This window comes from Microtus ochrogaster, chromosome 8, assembly GCF_000317375.1.
Source record: "Microtus ochrogaster isolate Prairie Vole_2 chromosome 8, MicOch1.0, whole genome shotgun sequence".
NCBI lineage: Eukaryota > Metazoa > Chordata > Mammalia > Rodentia > Cricetidae > Microtus > Microtus ochrogaster.
The window spans coordinates 41,659,421-41,677,751 of NC_022015.1; the positions used below are offsets into that span (position 1 = coordinate 41,659,421).

Sequence of the window (18,331 nt, forward strand, 5' to 3'; positions counted from 1 at the left end):
GCCGCCATGGCGGACAGCGGCCCCGCGGGGGGCGCGGCGTTGGCTGCCCCGGCTCCCGGGCCAGGCAGTGGGAGCACAGGGCCTCGTGTCTACTTCCAGAGCCCCCCCGGGGCGGCCGGCGAAGGCCCGGGGGGCGCGGATGATGATGGCCCGGTGAGACGGCAAGGGAAGGTCACCGTCAAGTACGACCGCAAGGAGCTACGGAAGCGCCTCAACCTGGAAGAGTGGATCTTAGAACAGCTCACGCGTCTCTACGACTGCCAGGTGCGCTCCCCACCCCGTGCCGATACCCTAGAACCGGACCTAAGTCGGTCTGCTCGGAAACCCCACCGTCAGTCTGTCACCGGTCAGTGGGAGTTCTGCTGCCAAGCCTCCCGTCTTACTTTCGCCGCTCCCCAGTGTGTGGCTTTTCTTGCCTCACCCGAGTCACTAGCTTTCTCCTCAGCCTCGAACCTTGTGTCCTTCGTGTTGCTACCCCAGGTTAAAAATGGTGTTCTTCCCAAGCCTACAGGAATAGAACTGGAGGCAGGGGTCTAGCTTGGGCTGACAGTGAAAGGTCTGATCTAGTTCGTCTCTCTGGGTTAGCGTAGACACTAGTTGAAAGGCACAACTCTGTTTCAAGTGTATAAAGGATCTGAGTTGTTCTAGTGGACTAGCCTGCCTTGCTGTCTGTGGAGACCGGTTAGCCAGTTCTCCCGGCTCTGGCTCTCCACCCCATGACTCCCTGCTTGTTCAGATAGTGACTCAGGCCCCCAGGGGTAGGGTGGAGGAGTGGGCTTGCCCTGTGATGCCTACCCTAGCCCAGCCCTGGAATGCAGCTGGCTCCAAGTGGGATAGCTGTTCCCTTAAGGCGGGGGGTTACCCCTTTCTCCTCAAAGCATGGGCTCTTTGTTTCCCCCTTTATCAAGCATGGGTCTTTCCCATTGACCCCTCACCCTTCACTTCCTCCTCCCTCCCAGGAAGCTGTGACAGGTGTTTGGGGGAGGGGAGGGGACTGTGATGAACTGGGACAGCTGGCCCCACCAGTGCTCTAGTAAGCTAGAGGTCCTGGATGCTGAGAAGACACATCTGCTAGGTTCAAAGCCCAAGGTCCCCAGCCCTGTCTGGTACCCACTGGCAGGGACAGGAAGTTCCCCCTCATTGGGCAATTTGCCTTGGCACAGACCTGATCTGTTTTCCTTCCTAGAGCAGCTGTCTTGTGCTGGGCCAGGAGGGCTGGTACAGTTTTGAGTTAGGCAGGGAGTCCTCTCCAGGCCCCCTCCTGCTGAGGCATTGTCCTTCTCTCCCACCCCTACCCCAGGAGGAAGAGATCCCAGAGCTAGAGATAGATGTGGATGAACTCTTGGACATGGAAAGCGATGATACCCGGGCTGCTAGAGTGAAGGTAAGCTGAAGTCATCCGGGGGAGGCTGCCTGGAGACACTGCCCCTTGGGGAAGCTCTGCCCTGGTGCCATACCTTCTTTGGTTTGGGTCATCTTCTGCCTCTGGAAAAACGAGGGTCATGGAACTTAACTTAGCTATGTCCCTAAGTGGCCTCAGTCCCTTGGGAGGGTATAGGTGAACTGTAAGTCCTGTCCCCAAGAACTCACTATGTTTTCCCTCACCAGGAGCTGTTAGTTGACTGTTACAAACCCACTGAGGTGAGTTTTTTTCCCTGACCTTAGAGTGGGTATATATGTATGTATGTCAGATTATCATCTTGGGTCTTAGCATCACTAATGGTACACCCTCTTCCTTCTTATGTAGGCCTTCATCTCTGGCCTGCTGGACAAGATCCGGGGCATGCAGAAGCTGAGCACACCCCAGAAGAAGTAAGGGTCCTGACCCAGATGACCATGGCTCCCACAGGACAATCGCTGCCCCCAACCTCGTAGCAACAGCAATACCAGGGGACCCTGCGGCCAGGCCTGGTGCCATGAGCAGGGATCCCTGTGCCCCTGCTTAGGGGCCACTTCCCTTGCCCTCAGTTTTCCATTTTTGGGGTTTTTTATTGTTATTAAACTGATGGGACTTTTTGTGTTTTTATATTGATTCTGCGGCGCAGGCCCTTTAAAAATAAAGCTGGGATCACATGGCCTTGGAGCAGCTAATAGGCTTGGCTGGTCTTTGGGGGGTGGGGGGTGACACACTGCTCTACAATTGTCACCACTCAGCTACTCCCCAGGTGACCACAGGTCTTCCTGAGAGCCATGTAGTCATGGTGATAACCCCATGCTGGCTCCCAGACTGGTATGCCAAGTGGCTGGGGAGCAGTGCTACCCAGCTCTCTTAAGTTTTTTTTAATCTGCACTGGGTAAGGGTCTCCAGCCCTTGAGGCTGTACCTCAAAGCTCTGCAGTTAACAGGAAAGCTGAGGCTGAAGCTAGTGTTATTTTCTCTTCCCCCAAACTGGGGATCTGGTGGGGAGAGGGTGAGGGTTCACTCATATTAGGCCCATGCCCCATTCTGAGCCATTGAGCTATTCCCCCTATGCTGAAGCTAAAGTCTTAACCTAAGTCTCTTAGAATTCACAAAGAAACACAGACTCACTCTTGGGTTTTAAATATTTTGTTTGTTTGTTTTGTTGTGTTTTGAAGCAGTCTGGTCCCTGACAGGGGTCTCCTACCCCTCTGCGGCCTGCTACAGTTCTGAACGTCGCTCAATCTTGAGCAGCTCCACCTCAAACACCAGGGTTGCTCCACCTGAAGGGAGAAGTCTGGTCAGACTGGGACCTGGGACCCAGAGAAGGTCGTGGGGTGGGGGTGTCAGGGGTATTACCTGGGATCTTTGGGGGAGCGCCCCTCTCTCCATACCCTGTCAAAAACACATAAAAACACAAAGTAAGTTGTGGCCAGGCTTCCTTCTAGCCCCCATAAAGGATAAGCTTGCCATAGGCGGCGGAAATAGGGGGTACAGTGGAGGAGGACAAGGTCGCAGAGGGTCAAACTACAGCTGAGTCAAGCCTTGCCCGGTCTGGCTGCTGAACACGGGCCAGATTTGGAAGTGGCATATACGAGGACAACTAGATAGTGTGGGGATCCGTAGGCTGAAGTGGCCTTAACCACTTTAGGGACATCTAAGTGCCCTGCTCCCCTTCCCTGAGTCCTCCTAACCCCAAGGGCCTCTTACCCAGCTCAGATGGAATCACCAGCTTCCGCTTTTCCCCTTCACACATCCTGCAGGATGATACATGCTCAGCACGTGGCCGCCCAGACCCTTGCTCCACAAACGGACTTTTCCTCCCACAGCTTATTTCCTGCAACACTGCAACAGGTCCCCAGACTCACCCCAGTAGCCCCTGGTCCCAGCCCTTGATGACCTGGCCAGTGCCAAGGGAGAAAACAAAGGGCTGGTTCTTTGGTAGACTGCTGTCAAACTCTGTCCCATCTTCCAGCTTCCCCTGTGGGACAGACGGTGGGAAAACTAGTAAGGAGAGGTGACCAACCACTCCAGAACCCCTTTCACCCAGTCACTCTCCCCACCCCATCAATGGAGTCACCACGGCACTAGTAGTTACATTTCTTAAAAGAGACGATGCCTTAGTAGCCCAGGTGCAGTAATTTTCATGCTAACATCTCGCTGAGTACAAGGAAAGGCAAGGGCAGACTCCTGGAAAGGAGCTACAGGCCAAAGGGCTCAAGGTCATCTACCTAATTGAAAAAAGAATGAGATTCCCAGGGCTGGAGAGATGGCTCAGAGGTTAAGAGCATTGCCTGCTCTTCCAAAGGTCCTGAGTTCAATTCCCGGCAACCACATGGTGGCTCACAGCCATCTGTAATGGGGTCTGGTGCCCTCTTCTGGCCATACACACAGATTATTGTATACATTAAAAAAAAAAAAAAAGAATGAGATTCCCAGTCCCTTCTGGTTCCCAGGAACTGTCATTGCCCCAGAAGCTCCACCCTGATACCTACCGTGTAGTGCATGTGTAAGACATCTCCCTTTCTAGACTTGATGGGACAGTGGTCCACGCGTTTCTTCACTCCAATCTGTAGCTTGCGTTTGCCTTCTGCCCCCGTGGCTGTGGCCAGGGCACTCAGGCAAATGGACAGTATTGTCAGGACCCAGCTCAGCCTCATGTCTCTGTAGACACAGTCCCCAACCCCAGACCAAGAGGGGAGGGTCATGGAACTCCAGTCAGTATCAGGAGGATGCCACTCCCACTGTATTTTGCCTGTTCCTGGGGAATCCCACTGTCACCACCCTGTCCCCTGGGCTCTGCGGCCACACTTACCAGTCCCGTGAGAAGGGGGCTTGGCCGAGGACCCCAGCAGCGAGGGGAGGAGGGGGTCAGGGGAGGCCACAGCAGCCAGGGCCCCGCCCCTTTACTCAATACCAGACCTTCCCTTCCTCCCGGTCCCCATCTCCATTCTTCAATTCCCGCTCGCCCCTTTACGCAAAGTCCAAACCCTATCTGGTTGCCCCGGATTAGTCCCGACCGGAGGACCCCACTCCCGCCACACCCAGCTGCCTCCGGTCCAGCACACACACACCTCTGCCGCTGCTGCAGGTGGCCGGCCCCGAGGCACCCATACATCTTCTCTAGGCGGCTCTGGGGAACCCCGGTCCTCCGGAGGTACACCCCATCCCGGGGCCGTGCCTCCTCCGCCAGAGGTGCCCCCCCAGCTCTGAGCTCTCGGGGGCCTCCGGGGCACCCAGACTGGCCCCGAGTCAGCGGGGCGCCGAGCCCGCTCCACCCACACAATCTCTCCAGGGGGAGTTCTAGGTCTAGCGCGACCCCAGGCGCGGCCACCACGGAGACCACCCCCACGTGGGCGCCCCGGGCCATTACTTGGGCTCAGCTCTTCGCAAGGATCCTTGGCCCCGGCCTTCAGGGCACGTGGCTCTGCCCCCTGACCTACAGCTCCGCCCTCGGCAATTCTAGGCCCCTTCTCCAGTACAGGAGCTACGCCACTCACCGGCTGAAGCCCCGCCCCCAACGCCTGGGACCCCACGCCCTCCGTCTCCGACCCTAAGGCTCCACCTTCCACCTGCTCAGGCTCCTCCTCTAAACGCCAGACCCCGCCCCGCAGTCGTCCTAGCCCCTCTACGGGCGGCTGGGCTCCGCCCTCCACTCGCACCGCCGCTGTTCCGCGTCCCGCCCCGAGTCCCAGGGCTCCGCCCCGTACAGCGTGAGAGCCCGCCCCCTGCGGCATTGCCAGACACTGGACCCCAGCCCCAATTCCCTCGTCCGCTACCCCTTTCTGGCACGCGGATTAAGGCCTGATTCGGCCCGGCCTGCCCCAGCCTGCCCTCCTGCACCCGAATCCCCCAGCCCGGGCTGTGGCCCCCCGCTCACCTCCTCACCGCGCCCCCGAAGCCAATCGCACGCGTGCGGTCACCTCTGCGCAGGCGCGTCCTCGTCGCTACAGGGCGGGACACGCTGCCCGCCCTCATTGGACAGTCCGGAACCCGCTGCCTCACTCTTAGGATGGGGCTTCCCCTCTAGCTCCGCCTCCTAAGTTACCACGTGGATAACATCACTTCCGCCGCCCAGGGCACCTGTCGGGTTTGGTAAAAATGGTTTTTGAAAGACAGAAGGCACTTCCGGCCTATGTGATTTGGTTAAGCAAGAATGAGTACCTATTCCCAGAGGGGTTCTTGCCAACACTGCGCTGACTTCCGTCGTCATGACCCGCACGCCTTTGGCTAGTTTTTTGTGAGAAGAACCCAGGGTTCAAAGCGATACCCCTGGTTTAAATCCTTAGGTCTTCCACATATAGGCTTCCTGGCTGCGTGACCTTGAGCAAATCGTTCTCCTGGTAGTAGTCTCCGAGACGTCCATCCCGCAAGGCCCAGTCGCGTGCGAACCCCTTCCATCTCGTAGTCTGCAGCATCCAGGCTCACCTTTCATTGCTGCACACTGAACAGGCACAGCCTTTGGTGGCCTGACTGGGTCTGGTCTACCAGTACCCGGTAGACATTTGTCAATAGAAGGACCCTAAAATTCAGAGGACGCCAAACCTGAGTTAGGGAGTTTGGTGAGTTCATGCCTGTCCCAGGCCTGTTTGCCTTGCTAAGACCATGTACTCAAGACACCAAAGATAAAAGTAAGTGGGTGACTTAAGGCCAAGCTTAGTGGGCTCAGAGGCTTTAGCTCTCAGGTTCTAACATTGTGGAGCCAGAACATGATTACCAATATCACCACCGAGAAGGCTAAACATAATAAAAATGGTGTGATGTCCCACGCCATTGGAGGTGAAAGCAGGAGGACCAGAAGTTCAAGGACATCCCCAGCTACGTAAAGATCTCTGAGTCAGGGCTGAAGAGATGGCTCAGAGGTTAAGACCACCGACTGCTCTTCTGGAGGTCCTGAGTTCAATTCCCAGCAACCACATGGTGACTCACAACCATCTGTAATGAGATCTGGTTCCCTCTTCTGGCCTGCAGGCATACAGGGAGGCTGAATACTGTGTCAGCCTGGGCTACATGAGACAACATGAGACATTATCTCAACAAAAAAAGTTTAAACATAGTATCAGGGCTGGAGATGTAGCTAAGTTGGTAGTGCTTGCCTAGCCTGCAGGAACAAGTAGGTTTGATTCCCAGCTATAACCCTGTAGTTCCAGTACGTAAGAAGTGAATGTAGGAGCCGGGCGGTGGTGGCGCACGCCTTTAATCCCAGCACTCGGGAGGCAGAGGCAGGCAGATCTCTGTGAGTTCGAGGCCAGCCTGGTCTAGAAAGAGCTAGTGCCAGGACAGGAACCAAAAGCTACAGAGAAACCCTGTCTCGAAAAATCAAAAAAAAAAAAAAAAAAAGTGAATGTAGGAAGATTAAAAATTTATGTCATCCTTGGCTACGTAGAGTTTGGGGCCAGCCTGGGCTATGTGAGACTCTCGTAAATGGATAAAGTAAGAATGTGGCCATCATCAGGAATTCTTCAGTTTACCCTCCAAGATCATGACCATACATTCCACCAGTCCCTTGCCTTCAGTCAAGTCTGCCCCAAACATCTTGTCATCTTGTCGTAGGGCAAAGCCTTGGTGCCTAGGCTGGGTTCCCACTCTATTCAGGACACTGGAGAAGGGTGGACACTTAGCTTGAGTGGGATAGTTAGAAATCTCTGATGAATCCTGGGGTACTAGTGATTGCACAGCTGAAGGAGACTGTATAGGGGTAGGGGTGGGGGTATATCTTAAAGGAGGCCTTCCAGCCAAAAAGGCAGAACTGAGAAATGAAAAGGGCAGCCACAGGGAACAGTATCATAAAGTGCCCAGCGGGGAAAATGGGTGTAACCTCCTACTGTGTGAAGAAAGTCATACTTGTCTGGAGCCCAAAGGGTTCTTATAGCAGCAGTCATGCGTTCTTCCCATGTGAACATGGGTCCCACATTCCTTTCCCTGGCTAGGTTTGTGGTGGTTGTGGCTTTGCCTGGGAACCACTGTTGGGTCCTGGGTCCCCCTGGCCCAGAGAGACAAGCTCAGATGCAGTGGTGCACACTTTCCTGCCCAAGCTGGCCAGCCTGCAGAGTAGCAAACAATGACAGAAGCAAGCAGTGATAGTGTCTTCCATATTTTTTATCAGGATTGAGGGGGCGGTGTCAGAGTTATTGTAACAGAGCCCAAATCCCACGTTTGCAGAGGCTTAGTTAGGGTCTTCATAGTGAGGGGAAGCAGAGCAACCAGAAGATGCTCATTAGCCCAGGATGTTAGCTGAGCTAGTACCCTGTTCCCCCTAAGGGGAGATATAGGTCCCTTGCCAACTGTCAGATGGCAGTGCTAGGAGACAAAGGATGGCAGGAGAGCTCTCTAAAGGGTCCATGTCCTGGGGCCGCTTCCTCCCAGTCTGAGTTGGTTCTTCTATGCTCCTGTCTTCTCCCACTAGGATGAGGCCTGTGAAGCAAATGGCCCTGTGGAGTCTGAAAAGCCACTCGTCATTTTCGAGGCTTCCGGCACCTGGGGAGTGGAGGAAGGGATATTAGTGCAGCCTGGAGCTTAACTCCAAGCTCTTCTTTCATATTTATTCATTTTTATTTTTTTTAATTATGTTAAATGGGCTGGAGAGAGGGCTCAGTGGTTAAGAGCACTGACTGTTCTTCCAGAGGACTCAGTTCAGTGCCCAGCACCCACACAGTAGCTCACAACTGTGTGGAACCAGTTCTAGGGGACCTGACACCCTCACACAGACATACATGTAGACAAAGCACCAATGAACATAAAAATAGGTAGCTTTTGCCAAGCAGTGGTGGCACATGCCTTTAATCCTAGCACTTGGTGGGTAGAGACAGACACTGAGTTCAAGGCCAGCCTGGTCTACCAAGTAAGTTCCAGGACATGCTCCAAAGCTACAGAGAAACCCTGCCTCGAAATAAACGAAAGAAAGAGAGAGAGGGAAAGAGAGAGAGAGAAAGAAGGAAGGAAAGAAAAGTAGGTGACTTTTTAAAGGAGGGGCTAGTGTGTGTGTGTGTGTGTGTGTGTAATATCCTTAAGATTTTTTTTATATTTATTTATTTATTATGCATACAATATTCTGTCTGTGTGCACGTCTGCAGGCCAGAAGAGGGCACCAGACCTCATTACAGATGGTTGTGAGCCACCATGTGGTTGCCGGGAATTGAACTCAGGACCTCTGGAAGAGCAGACACTGCTCTTAACCACCGAGCCATCTCTCCAGCCCCTATCCTTAAGATTTAATCATCCTCCATCTTTATCCTTTTTGCCTGGTGTAGTGGTGCACACTTTGATCCCACCACATGGGAGACAGAGGCAGGCAGATGTATGAGTTCAAGGCCAGCCTGGTCTACGAAGCAAGTTCCAGTACAGCCAAAGCTATGTAGAGACCCTGTCTCAAAAAACCAAGTCAAACCAAAACAAACAAGAACATATTTTGCTATTTTTACTTAGTTGTGTATATGTCTGCCTATATAAGCACATGTATACAGGTACCTGAGGAGGCCAGGAGAGGGAGCTGGAGCTGGAGGCAGCTGGAGTTGCAGCCCTCAAAGAAGAGGGTTTGGGATCTGTACTCGGTCTTCTGCAGGAGTAGCAGTCACTCTGAGCCATCTCTCTCTACCCCTTCCACTTTTTATCTTTGGAGACAAAGTCACTAGGTGTGAAGCTAACTGATTCTTCTATGATGGTTGACAAACTCCAGGGTTCCTTCTGTCTCTGCCTACCCTTCCCACACTAAGGTTACAGTGTATCACTACTACCTTTCTTCATGGGTGTTAGGGATCCAAATTCAGGTCTTCATGCTTGGAAGGTATTTTCCCAGCTGAGCCATCTCTTCAGGCCCTATTTATTTATCTATTTAGTTATATCATTTTTGTTTGTTTCTTCGAGACAGGGTTTCTCTGAGTAGCCCTGGGTAGACCAGGCTGTCCTTGAACTCAGAGATGCTCCTACTTCTGCCTCCTAAGTGCTGGGATTAAAGGCGTGCACCACCGACAGGCTGGATCTTTTATATATATACACGAGTGTTTTGCTTGCATGCATGTGCACTGCATGTATACCTGGTGTCTGCAGAAGAGGGCATTGGATGTCCTGGAACTGGACTCGTGGATGGTTGTGAGTCACCATGTAGGTGCTGAAAACCAAACCTGGATACTCTGCAATAGCAGAAAGTGCTCGTAACCACAGAGCCATCTCTACAGCCCTTACTCCTCATGTGGGCCAAGCTAGCTTCAAACTCAGCAAGGAATGACCTTGAACTTTTGAATGCTACCCTACCTGGTTTCACTTGTTGCTCAAGATCAAATCTAAGGTTTCTTGCATGCTGGACAAGCACTCTACCAGCTCAGTTTCATCCCCAGCTCTTTGTTATTACAGCTTGTGTGTTGAGACCACTTTGATTTACAGCCCAGATTGTCCTCAAAATCACTCCTGCCTCTACTTCCCCAGTTCTGGAATTACAGGTGTGTGCCACCATACCCAGCCAAAGCTCCTTTTTGCCTTCTTGTGGATTTTTGTTTTTTAATTAGGATTTCAAGCAGCCCAAGCTGACTTCAAACTCTCTGTAGCTGAGGTTGACTTTGAACTCCTAATCCTCCTGCCTCCACCTGAGTGCCAAGATTCCTGGAATACACTACCATGCCAGGTCCAGGTCCTCTTGACACATTTCCTTTTATTTTTTTGAACCCCATTTTTTCCCGATAGTCTCTGGGGGCCTCCAGAGCCTGGCCCATATATCACCCCATGGCCTCACTATGGAACACAGAAGGGCTGCTTAAGCATTGTAAGCAGAGGCACATGGGGCTCCCATACTCCTTGCTCTCTCTCAGCTTACAGAGTGGAGCAAAGGTCTAACACATGGGCTTCTGTGAAACATAAAGCTCTAAAGTCTTCAGTTCTGCTCCAAGAGATGGCTGAATTGTGCAGAGATGAGATTGGATGCCCCATCACAGTGCTCAGCATCCTCTGCTGGTGAAGGTATCATTTCTCCCGCTCTCTGACTTGAGCATCTGAACCAGAGCTGTGTTTTACTGATCTGGTTGCCAGCAGATGCGCAGTAAATGTTTAACACATGCAGCTGGCGCCTCCTTCCCCGGTCTCTCTCCCACTGGCAGGCTCACCTGGACCTGCTCCAGGACACAGCCTTGATGCCTTCCCACGCAAATGCCACCCCATAGGCTCCTCACCTGCAGGTGTCTGGGTTGAGCTCTAAGCCCCGCCCTTGGCAACGGAGGAGGCTGCGGCGTCGGCAGCGGCAGCGGCAGGTCCGGGGGTCAGGGCGCTGACGGCGCTGGGTACAACGTGGGCAGAGGGTCCTGGGGCTGGAGTGGGATGGATGATGTCAGCTGGGGAGGGTGCTCCCGGGGCAGAGTCCCAGCCCGGAACAGAGCGGGGCTGGGGACGGTGGTGGGGTATGGCAGCCCTAGGAGGAGAAGCGACATGTCTGGGGTGGAAAGAGTCTTCCCAGGAGCTAGGGCTGGGACAGAATGCAGTGATTTGGGGAGCATAAAACGGAAGGGGTGTCAGGTGAGAGGAGAAAGCAAAGAGGGGCTGCGGCCTCCTGGCTCACTTGTGCACCTTCTAGCCTACCCGTGTGCTCTCTCCTGGACCAGCAGCAAGCCTCGGGAACTCACCTATCTGGCTTCACAGCACTCTCCTTTTTTTTTGGTCTGAAAAACGAGAGAGGGGGAGAGATAGACGAGGGGAGGAGATAAGAGAGGGTAAGGAAACCCAAGCCTCCTGCTCTCTTGCCCCAGGATCCATGCCTACTTCTGGTCTACTCTCAGTCACCTAGTCCCTACTACAGTGCAATCCCATGCCTGATACCCCCACCCCAGGCTACACTTTGTGAACTTGGAAGTTAGACCTGGCTGGCACCTGCATTCACATTGGCTGTGTTCTTCCAGGGACATCTCCCCCAGCTGACTGCTCGGGTACTGGATCATGAGGATCTGTACTCAGGAGAATGAGGAAGAGACAGTGAGTGGTGGGGGGGCAGTAGAAAGGCAGAGAAAGGGGAAACTCATGGTCTAGAGGAAGAATGGCCAGAACTTCCCGCCTCCTGTATGCCTGTCTCTGGGCAGACCCAGCCCCCAGAGCACCACTGTCCCATCAACATGAGTGACCCATAGACCCCAATACCTGCATTCGGACTTGGTGTTGCCCAATGGGCACACATTCCAGGCCGTCGTCAGGGCAGCAGCCACCACAGCGCTGCACAGTCACGCAGCTGGGCACTAGTTGTTTGACCACATTGCCCATGAGCTCCATACTCAGAGGCACCACCACCTCCCTGGGCTGGCATGTGGCACGCGCATAAACATCTATCCACGACACCACTGTGGGCAGACCCAGAGGGATTAAGTTCTTACTGCGTTTCCTGAAGCTGCTTCCAGCATGTAGCCTCCCCAGTACCTTGTCACCGCCCCAATTCTTCCTTTAAACCTGTCTTACTTTGCCTTCTTTCTCAAGAAATCATTAAGCTCTCTGCCTCAGTTTCCTCATTTGGGAGAAACGGCATCTCCCAAAGGGTAGGGAATCACACAAGATGAGGGACATAAACTCAGGGCATGTGCCAACCCCTCTTAGTGCTGGCTGGAATCAAGTTATTGTTAACTATTATTACCTTTCTTCTGGTGGCTGGAGCCATCAAACTGGGACACAGGAGCCTGTGGGAAAGAAGATACCTGGGCCCAAGGTGCACTCTGTAAGGACTGGCCCTGTGACTGTGTGAGTTCTTTGGCCTTGAGTCAGGCTTCTTGCTCCTTTCTGACATCTTTCCAGGTTGTTCTGTTCCTAGGACCTCAGCTCTAATTTTCCTTGTCCACTTAGCCATCTGGGACTTCTCCCTGGCCCAAGACCCACCAAACATACTATGGGAGTGGCACTAAACCTCAAGCCTAGGAGCTGGGCTTGGTTTTAGGTCAGGAGCAGGGACAGTGGGAGAGGCAAAGAGGTTCCGAGGGCACTGAAGCAGCTCCGCCCCCCTCCCCAGGAGTCCAGGGGCTAAGGTGGGGCGGGGGAGTGGCAAGGGTGCTAGAGCTAGGGCTAGCAGGCCTGTGCAGAGGGGCACCCAGGGTTATCCGTAGTTGGACCAGTGGATCCCCTCCGCAAAGGTACCGGGCGCCTCCCTACTTCCGCCAACCTTGAGAGGGCACCGCGGGCGGGCGAGCTGGATGTCGTGAACACACATACCTGGGTGAGGGCCAGCTGCAGCAGTGCAGCGAGCAGCAGGCTGCGGAGCAGGGGGCTCATGGTGCCCGCGGGGGCCGCGCGCCTGGGAGTCCCACATAGCCCTAGCCCGGCGGCGCGGGGGGCGGCGGCAGCCAGAGCCCCATGGCGCGGGCCCGGGCGCGGGGACCCGGGGCCCGGCGCGGGGGGCGGCTCCTCCGCGGCCCCCTCCCGAGCCCTGGGCGCAGGCAGCGCAGCGCAACGCCGCGGCGGCGGCTGGAGGAGCGGAACGGGCAGACGGCCGGTGGCGGTGGCGGGGACGGCGGGCGGCGGGGACGACGGGGGTGGCAGGGGGCCTGGCCGGGGCTGGCGGGCTGGAGGCTCATGTGACCTAAACACGCGCTCCCCACCAGGCTGCGGGAGGAGGCGGGGCGGGGGCGGAGCTGGTCCCCTCCAACGCCCCCTCCGGACGCTGCAGGGGAAAGGGGACGCACCACCCTGGAGGCCAGGCTCCGGGGTCGCTGCAACAAGAGGTGAAGGGTGAGATGTGTGACCTGAAGAACCGAGCCGGACAAGAGTCTGAAAATGAGTTTATTGCACGTGCTGTGGGAAATCTGTAGTCCTGGATAAGCAGCAAGGAGAGGACCAATGCAGGTCCCACCTAAGTGAGCCCCTCAAGGGCTACTGTCCTGGGGCACGATCCCAGGGCCTTCTGTGGGCAGGGAGGATCCTTTCCGACGCTGCTGCCTCTGCTGGCGCTCCTGCTGAATCCTGGCTCTATTGGCCCTGGAGAAAAGATAGATCTGGACAGGGATCCTGAAGGGTATTTCTGGGGCAGGGAGCCAGACAAGATGGTGCAGTGACAGACCTGGCCCTCGCCCTCGTGTCGTTGTAGATGGCTGTGATGATCCGATCCTTCTCATCCATGAAGCTCCGGTGCACCTGCTCCAGCTTCCTGTGAGGGGATTGCAATTAACTCTGGTTCTCCAGACTCTGCTGTCCCTGAAGCCCTGGTCCTCAACCAGGCTCTAGCATCTACCACACAACTTTACATCTCTCCTAACAAGCAGTTTTGTGATAAACTGAAAAAAAGAGGTTGGGCGGTGATGGTGCACACCTTTAATCCCAGCTCTGGGGAGGCAGAGGCAGGCAGATCTCTGAGTTCGAGGACAGCCTGGTCTACAGAGTGAGTTTCAGGACAGCCTGGGCTGTTACACAGAGAAACCTGTCTCAAAAAGCCAAAAACAGAAAAGGGCACAAGCTGGGTGGTGGTGGCCCACATTTTTTAATTCCAGCTCTCGGGAGGCAGAGGCAGGCAGATCTCTGAGTTTCAGGCCAGCCTGGTCTACAGAACGAGAATAAGTTTTAGTACAGCCTGAGCTACACAGAGAAACCCTGTTTCAGAGCCGGGGTAAGTAGGGGAGGATGCTAAGTGGTCCAGGTCAGTGCAGGGCTGGGTGGTACCCTAAGTCCTTGACTGTCTGGTGAAGATTGGTGAAACAGGTCAGAAATCGAAATGGCCCTCCCAGGAGATTAAGAAGAGGGTGTATTTCTCTCATCGCCATTGCTGAACTAGACAGTACTGGCAGTGGGCACCATCCTTTGGGCTTCTGTGCTGCAGAAAACTGGAATTACAGCATGCATGAGAGAGTGGCGTGAGGTCCTGGCTGCCAGCAAGGGCTGTCTCTGTCACACTGCACTTGTCCTCCCTCCCTTCCTCTTTCTTGCTATAGTGACACAGTTTAATGAAGCCTAGGCTGTCTTCAAACTCAGTGATGTAGCCAAGGATGACCCTGGACCTCACAAAAAGATTCATGTGTGTGTGTTCATGTCATGTGTGTGCAGGTTTGCTTGAAGGCCAGAAGAGGGCATCAGATCTGGCAGTTGTGGGTTATCATATGTGGGTGCTGGGGATCAAACTCTGTGAACTCTGTTCCTCTGTAAGAGCAGCAAGCAATCTTAATCACTGAACCATTTCTCCAGCCCCCAGCTTTTTTTTTTTTTTTTTTTTTTTTGGTTTTTCAAGACAGGGTTTCTCTGTGGCTTTGGAGCCTGTCCTGGAACTAGCTCTGTAGACCAGGCTGGTCTCGAACTCACAGAGATCCGCCTGCCTCTGCCTCCCGAGTGCTGGGATTAAAGGCGTGCGCCACCATCGCCCGGCTAGCCCCCAGCTTCTTATCCTCCTGCCTCCATCTCCTGAGTGCTGGGATTACAGGCACACAACACCATGCCCGTTTTACCATGTGGCCAGAGGAAGAAAACCCCAGGGGTTTGTCTATGCCCTCCTTGTGCATGGTTTTGGATGGCTCTAGGCTCTCTAACAACCAGCACCAAAGATTAACATTCAAGCTATGAGAAAGAGAAAACAGCTTTAGCCATTTCATGCAGCGCTGCCTTTACCCAGCAAGGCAAGGCTCCAAAGACTGATTTCACAAAGTTCTTAGCTTTAGAGAGACAAAGAATGCGGGTCATAGGCTGCTGTGGCTGGCTGGCCACCGCACTCTTCACCCACCCTCTGCCCAGGACCCAAGGAAGGATGGAGAGGCACCTGAAAGCGATATAGTGCAGGCCCATGCCTGCCACCATGAGCAGGAGGCAGTACCCCAGGACCCGCTGGTTGTGTTTGTTCTGCTGTTGCCTTGACTCAGGCCCCTGTGGCCTCACATTGTGAAACTGGGCCCAGTATTGTGCGTTCGGGGGTTCCCAGGAGCTGCTGAGAGAGCAAAAGGGCAATGGAAAGATGAAGCTCCCTGGAAGGCTTCAGAGTGGGACAGCAGAGTCAGGAGACAGTACCTGTGTGTCTCCTGGGTATACTTAGGCTGGGCTCTGGTCCCTGAAGATTTGGAGGGACTGGTTGAATGCAGTTGTTGGTCATAGTTGCGACGACTGTCCTCACGGCTGAGCACTCGGTAGGCCTCATTCAGCTCCACAAAGCGGCTATGCAGGGCTGGGTTCCCAGGGTCTCGGTCAGGGTGCAGCTAGGGTGAGACTTATCTCACTTTCCACGTCCTTCCCAGGACCTATCCTGATGATGTCCACTCAAAAAGACTGGCATCACTCCCACAGTCCTTGCCTGTGGGCCACTGCCTCTCACTCACCGGCTTGCTGACCCCCCCAAGGCCAGAGAGTCAGAAAGTACAGACTCCTACCCCTCTCACCCAAGAAGACCAACCAGACATTCCAACTCACATCTGTAGCTCCAGTTCTAGGAAAGTGGAGATGGGAGGACCATTGAAAGTTTGAGACCAGTTTGGGCTACAGTGTGAGATCCTATCTCAAAAACAAACAAAGAAAATCACACCGGAAGGACCCCTGGCCTTGCTGCATCCTTTCCTCAGAGAGGATATTGAGTGCCCCCTCTCCACGCAGGTGGTAGGAATGTGCTGCCAGCTAGAGGGACAGACCGAACCCAGGAAGGTAGAGTGCTCCTGTGCCTGGCTCAGACCTCATTGTCCTCCCTCCGCACCTCGGGGACACCAATACCTCTTTTGACTTGGTGAAGAAAGCACGTTTAACCTCTTCAGCGCTGGCACCAGGATGCACCCCCAACAGTTCATAGTAATTAGTAGAAGTAGACCTGTGAAGAGAAGCCCAAACCTGCAGAAGCTTAGGAGACCACTGCCCTGTCCTGCTACCCTCCCTGGGCCACACCCTTCAGTTCAACCACCAGGAACTGAAGTTAGTCCCAAGACACTTCATGCATAAGAGGCTCCAGATTACCCTTCCCTTTGGGCGTTTCAGGAATGGTCAGGACTCCTCAAAGTGTAGTCCTTGGTCTCCTACAGACCCAAAGGGGTTCTGCTGTCTTTTTGTTTATTTGTTTTGTTTTAAACAGGGTCTCATTAGCTTTGTCTGACCTGGAACTCCCTAGGTAGACCAGACTGGCCTTAAGCCAAGTTTGCCTTTGTCTCTCAAGTTCTGGGACTGAAGATGCGCACTGCCATCCTGCCGCCATTCTGGCTAAAACGCGTCGTTAAAGATGTATTGTTTTAGCTGGGCAGTGGTTGCACACACCTGCACTCAGGAGGCAGAAGCAGTAGGGTCTCTGTGAGTTCAAGGCCAGTCTGGTCTACAAGAGCTAGTTTCCAGGACAGGCTCCAAAGTACAGAGAAACCCTGTCTTGAAAAGATTTGTTATTTTATTTTATGTACATGAGTGTTTATAGGTATGTGCACCACGTGAATGCCTGGTGCCTCCAACAGGTCAGAAGAGTGTGGTTGTGAATCGTCATGTTGATGCTGGGAATCAAAACCAGGTCCTTGGACAAGAGAGATGGCTCAGAGGTTAAGAGCACTGGCTACTCATGCAGAGGTCCTGAGTTCAATTCCCAGCAATCACATGGTGGCTTGCAACCATCTATAATGAGATCTGCTGCCCTCTTCTGGCATGCAGGTGTACATGCAGAACACTGTACATAATAAATCTAAAAACAAAACTGGGTCTTCTGTTGAGAGTGGCAATTGTTTTTTGTTGTTGTTAGTTTGGTTTCTTTTCGAGACAAGGTTTCTCTCTAGCTTTAGATCCTGTCCTGGAGCTCACTCTGTAAACCAGGCTGGCCTCACACTCACAGAGATCTGCCTGTCTCTGTCTCCCCAGTGCTGGGATTAAAGGTGGGCAGCACCACCGCCCAACTTGGCAAGTGCTTTAATCTCTGAGTCATCTCTCCAGCCCCTAAAAACTTACTTAAACCAGTAGGTTTTGTGATATGAGGTGGTGTCCACTTGTAATTCCAGAATTTGGGAGGTGGAGGCAAAGTCAGAAATTCAAGGTCATTCCTTGGCTACTAGTAAATTTGTGGCTAGCCTAGTCTACGTCAGACCTTCTACCAGTGAAGTAAACAAAGATTTCCTGGCCTCTTATGCATGAGGTTCTGTGTTCCAGTGCCAGTATGGGGTGGCGGTTTGATTTCCAAGTCAGGCATGGTGGCTGTGCCTGAACTCTGACACTGAATTTGGAGCCTTGCCTGGGAAACTTAGGAAAACTCCATCTCAAAGGAAAAGGCAGGCTCGCACCCCCACTTCATTCCTCCTGACCAGCCCAGAAATCCAAATCTTTGTACCCCACCTCCTCTTTCCCGGTGTACGCACAGTGAAGCCTGACAAGGTATCAGCACTAAGAAAAGAGTACTGGGTTTGACCTGAGCTCAAATTCCCCATCTGCCACTTATCTCAATACTGGGGCTCTACTCTTAACTCTTGACGCTGCGTCCAGCACTGAAGGTGAGGGTCATCTGTGACAAACCTCTAAAGGCACTTGACATATAATGCAGAGACAGCTATCTCAGAACGCAGGGCTCTCTACATGGGCAACATGGTCAAGATCTGGACCTCAACTCACCGCTGCCCTGTGTTGGCTGTGAGAAGCCGGGTGGGAGGGCTGCGAGGCCACAGCCGGCATAGGCGCAGGGGCAGCAGGAGCAACAGAGACGGCATGATGACGGCGGGCGGGCAGCTGGGAAAAGGAGGCCCCCCGAGAAGGGTGCATTGGTCCCAGTCGGGCGGGACTTCGAGGGTCGGGGCAGAGGAAGGGAGCCTGTCTCAGTTTCCCACAAAGGCAGACTGAAGCAGGCTCGGGACAGGCACCAGACGTGGGTGCTCCGGCGCTTCCAGCACTAGCCTCCAGATCTGGACCACCGGCTCGGAACTAGGGACACCCTCCCCACCTACAGCGTTAGGGGGGCGTGGAAGGAGGAGCCACAGGCAAGCCCCACCCCTGTCCCCCACTCACAGGCTCCACAGTCGCCGCCATTTCCTGCGCCCGTACAGGCCCCGCCCCCGATCCCTCATTGGCG

At 54.0% G+C, this 18,331-nt stretch overlaps 4 protein-coding genes across 10 annotated transcripts; 1 reads left to right on the top strand and 3 right to left on the bottom strand.

The window, feature by feature from the left end:
- The first annotated feature begins 6 nt into the window (after positions 1-6).
- On the top strand, positions 7-2,016 carry Ppp1r14b (protein phosphatase 1 regulatory inhibitor subunit 14B). The gene is made up of 4 exons (XM_005351845.2): positions 7-264; positions 1,301-1,384; positions 1,609-1,641; positions 1,748-2,016. Exons 1-4 carry the CDS (start codon positions 7-9, stop codon positions 1,814-1,816), a joined length of 444 nt encoding a protein of 147 aa, XP_005351902.1. The 3' UTR covers positions 1,817-2,016.
- Positions 2,017-2,531: 515 nt separating this feature from the next.
- Fkbp2 (FK506 binding protein 2) lies at positions 2,532-5,374 on the bottom strand. 4 transcript variants are annotated; one of them, XM_005351847.2, is made up of 6 exons: positions 5,279-5,374; positions 3,894-4,062; positions 3,267-3,379; positions 3,109-3,155; positions 2,758-2,793; positions 2,532-2,681 (listed from the first exon to the last, which is right to left on the bottom strand). In XM_005351847.2, exons 2-6 carry the CDS (start codon positions 4,056-4,058, stop codon positions 2,620-2,622), a joined length of 423 nt encoding a protein of 140 aa, XP_005351904.2. In that variant the 5' UTR covers positions 4,059-4,062; positions 5,279-5,374; the 3' UTR covers positions 2,532-2,619. The 4 variants fall into 4 exon arrangements, with proteins under 4 accessions (XP_005351904.2, XP_013203257.1, XP_005351903.2 ...); XM_013347803.2 differs by lacking the exon at positions 5,279-5,374 and adding an exon at positions 4,772-4,873; XM_005351846.3 differs by lacking the exon at positions 5,279-5,374 and adding an exon at positions 4,473-4,757.
- Positions 5,375-7,482: 2,108 nt separating this feature from the next.
- Positions 7,483-12,932, bottom strand: Vegfb (vascular endothelial growth factor B). 2 transcript variants are annotated; one of them, XM_005351851.3, is made up of 7 exons: positions 12,565-12,932; positions 11,996-12,038; positions 11,512-11,708; positions 11,248-11,321; positions 11,004-11,039; positions 10,557-10,792; positions 7,483-7,875 (listed from the first exon to the last, which is right to left on the bottom strand). In XM_005351851.3, the coding sequence occupies exons 1-6, from the start codon at positions 12,622-12,624 to the stop codon at positions 10,579-10,581; spliced, it is 624 nt and encodes a 207-aa protein (XP_005351908.1). In that variant the 5' UTR covers positions 12,625-12,932; the 3' UTR covers positions 7,483-7,875; positions 10,557-10,578. The 2 variants fall into 2 exon arrangements, with proteins under 2 accessions (XP_005351908.1, XP_005351907.1); XM_005351850.2 differs by having other exon boundaries at positions 10,557-10,691; positions 12,565-12,931.
- Positions 12,933-13,114: 182 nt separating this feature from the next.
- Dnajc4 (DnaJ heat shock protein family (Hsp40) member C4) lies at positions 13,115-18,311 on the bottom strand. Of its 3 annotated transcripts, none has more exons than XM_013347827.2 (7): positions 18,268-18,306; positions 17,878-17,991; positions 16,024-16,117; positions 15,334-15,518; positions 15,089-15,253; positions 13,409-13,495; positions 13,115-13,317 (listed from the first exon to the last, which is right to left on the bottom strand). In XM_013347827.2, the coding sequence occupies exons 2-7, from the start codon at positions 17,970-17,972 to the stop codon at positions 13,215-13,217; spliced, it is 729 nt and encodes a 242-aa protein (XP_013203281.1). In that variant the 5' UTR covers positions 17,973-17,991; positions 18,268-18,306; the 3' UTR covers positions 13,115-13,214. The 3 variants fall into 3 exon arrangements, with proteins under 3 accessions (XP_013203281.1, XP_005351909.1, XP_005351910.1); XM_005351852.2 differs by having other exon boundaries at positions 13,123-13,326; positions 18,268-18,311; XM_005351853.2 differs by having other exon boundaries at positions 13,123-13,326; positions 15,089-15,250.
- Between the last annotated feature and the right edge of the window lie 20 nt (positions 18,312-18,331).

Coding starts and splice junctions, on each gene's coding strand:
- Ppp1r14b (XM_005351845.2), top strand. CDS start 7: ATGGCGGACAGCGGCCCCGCGGGGGGCGCGGCGTTGGCTGCCCCGGCT. Junction 1,385..1,608: donor CCCGGGCTGCTAGAGTGAAG/GTAAGCTGAAGT, acceptor TTCCCTCACCAG/GAGCTGTTAGTTGACTGTTA. Junction 1,642..1,747: donor ACTGTTACAAACCCACTGAG/GTGAGTTTTTTT, acceptor CTTCTTATGTAG/GCCTTCATCTCTGGCCTGCT.
- Fkbp2 (XM_005351846.3), bottom strand. CDS start 4,516: ATGTATGGGTGCCTCGGGGCCGGCCACCTGCAGCAGCGGCAGAG. Junction 3,156..3,266: donor TGGGACCAGGGGCTACTGGG/GTGAGTCTGGGG, acceptor ATCATCCTGCAG/GATGTGTGAAGGGGAAAAGC. Junction 2,682..2,757: donor CGCTCCCCCAAAGATCCCAG/GTAATACCCCTG, acceptor TTCTCCCTTCAG/GTGGAGCAACCCTGGTGTTT.
- Vegfb (XM_005351851.3), bottom strand. CDS start 12,624: ATGAGCCCCCTGCTCCGCAGCCTGCTGCTCGCTGCACTGCTGCAGCTG. Junction 11,322..11,511: donor AACACCAAGTCCGAATGCAG/GTATTGGGGTCT, acceptor TCCTGAGTACAG/ATCCTCATGATCCAGTACCC. Junction 10,793..11,003: donor AGTGCTGTGAAGCCAGATAG/GTGAGTTCCCGA, acceptor TTCTCCTCCTAG/GGCTGCCATACCCCACCACC.
- Dnajc4 (XM_005351852.2), bottom strand. CDS start 17,972: ATGCCGTCTCTGTTGCTCCTGCTGCCCCTGCGCCTATGCCGGCTGTGG. Junction 13,496..15,088: donor CTGCACTATATCGCTTTCAG/GTGCCTCTCCAT, acceptor ATCCCCTCACAG/GAAGCTGGAGCAGGTGCACC. Junction 13,327..13,408: donor GACACGAGGGCGAGGGCCAG/GTCTGTCACTGC, acceptor TCTTTTCTCCAG/GGCCAATAGAGCCAGGATTC.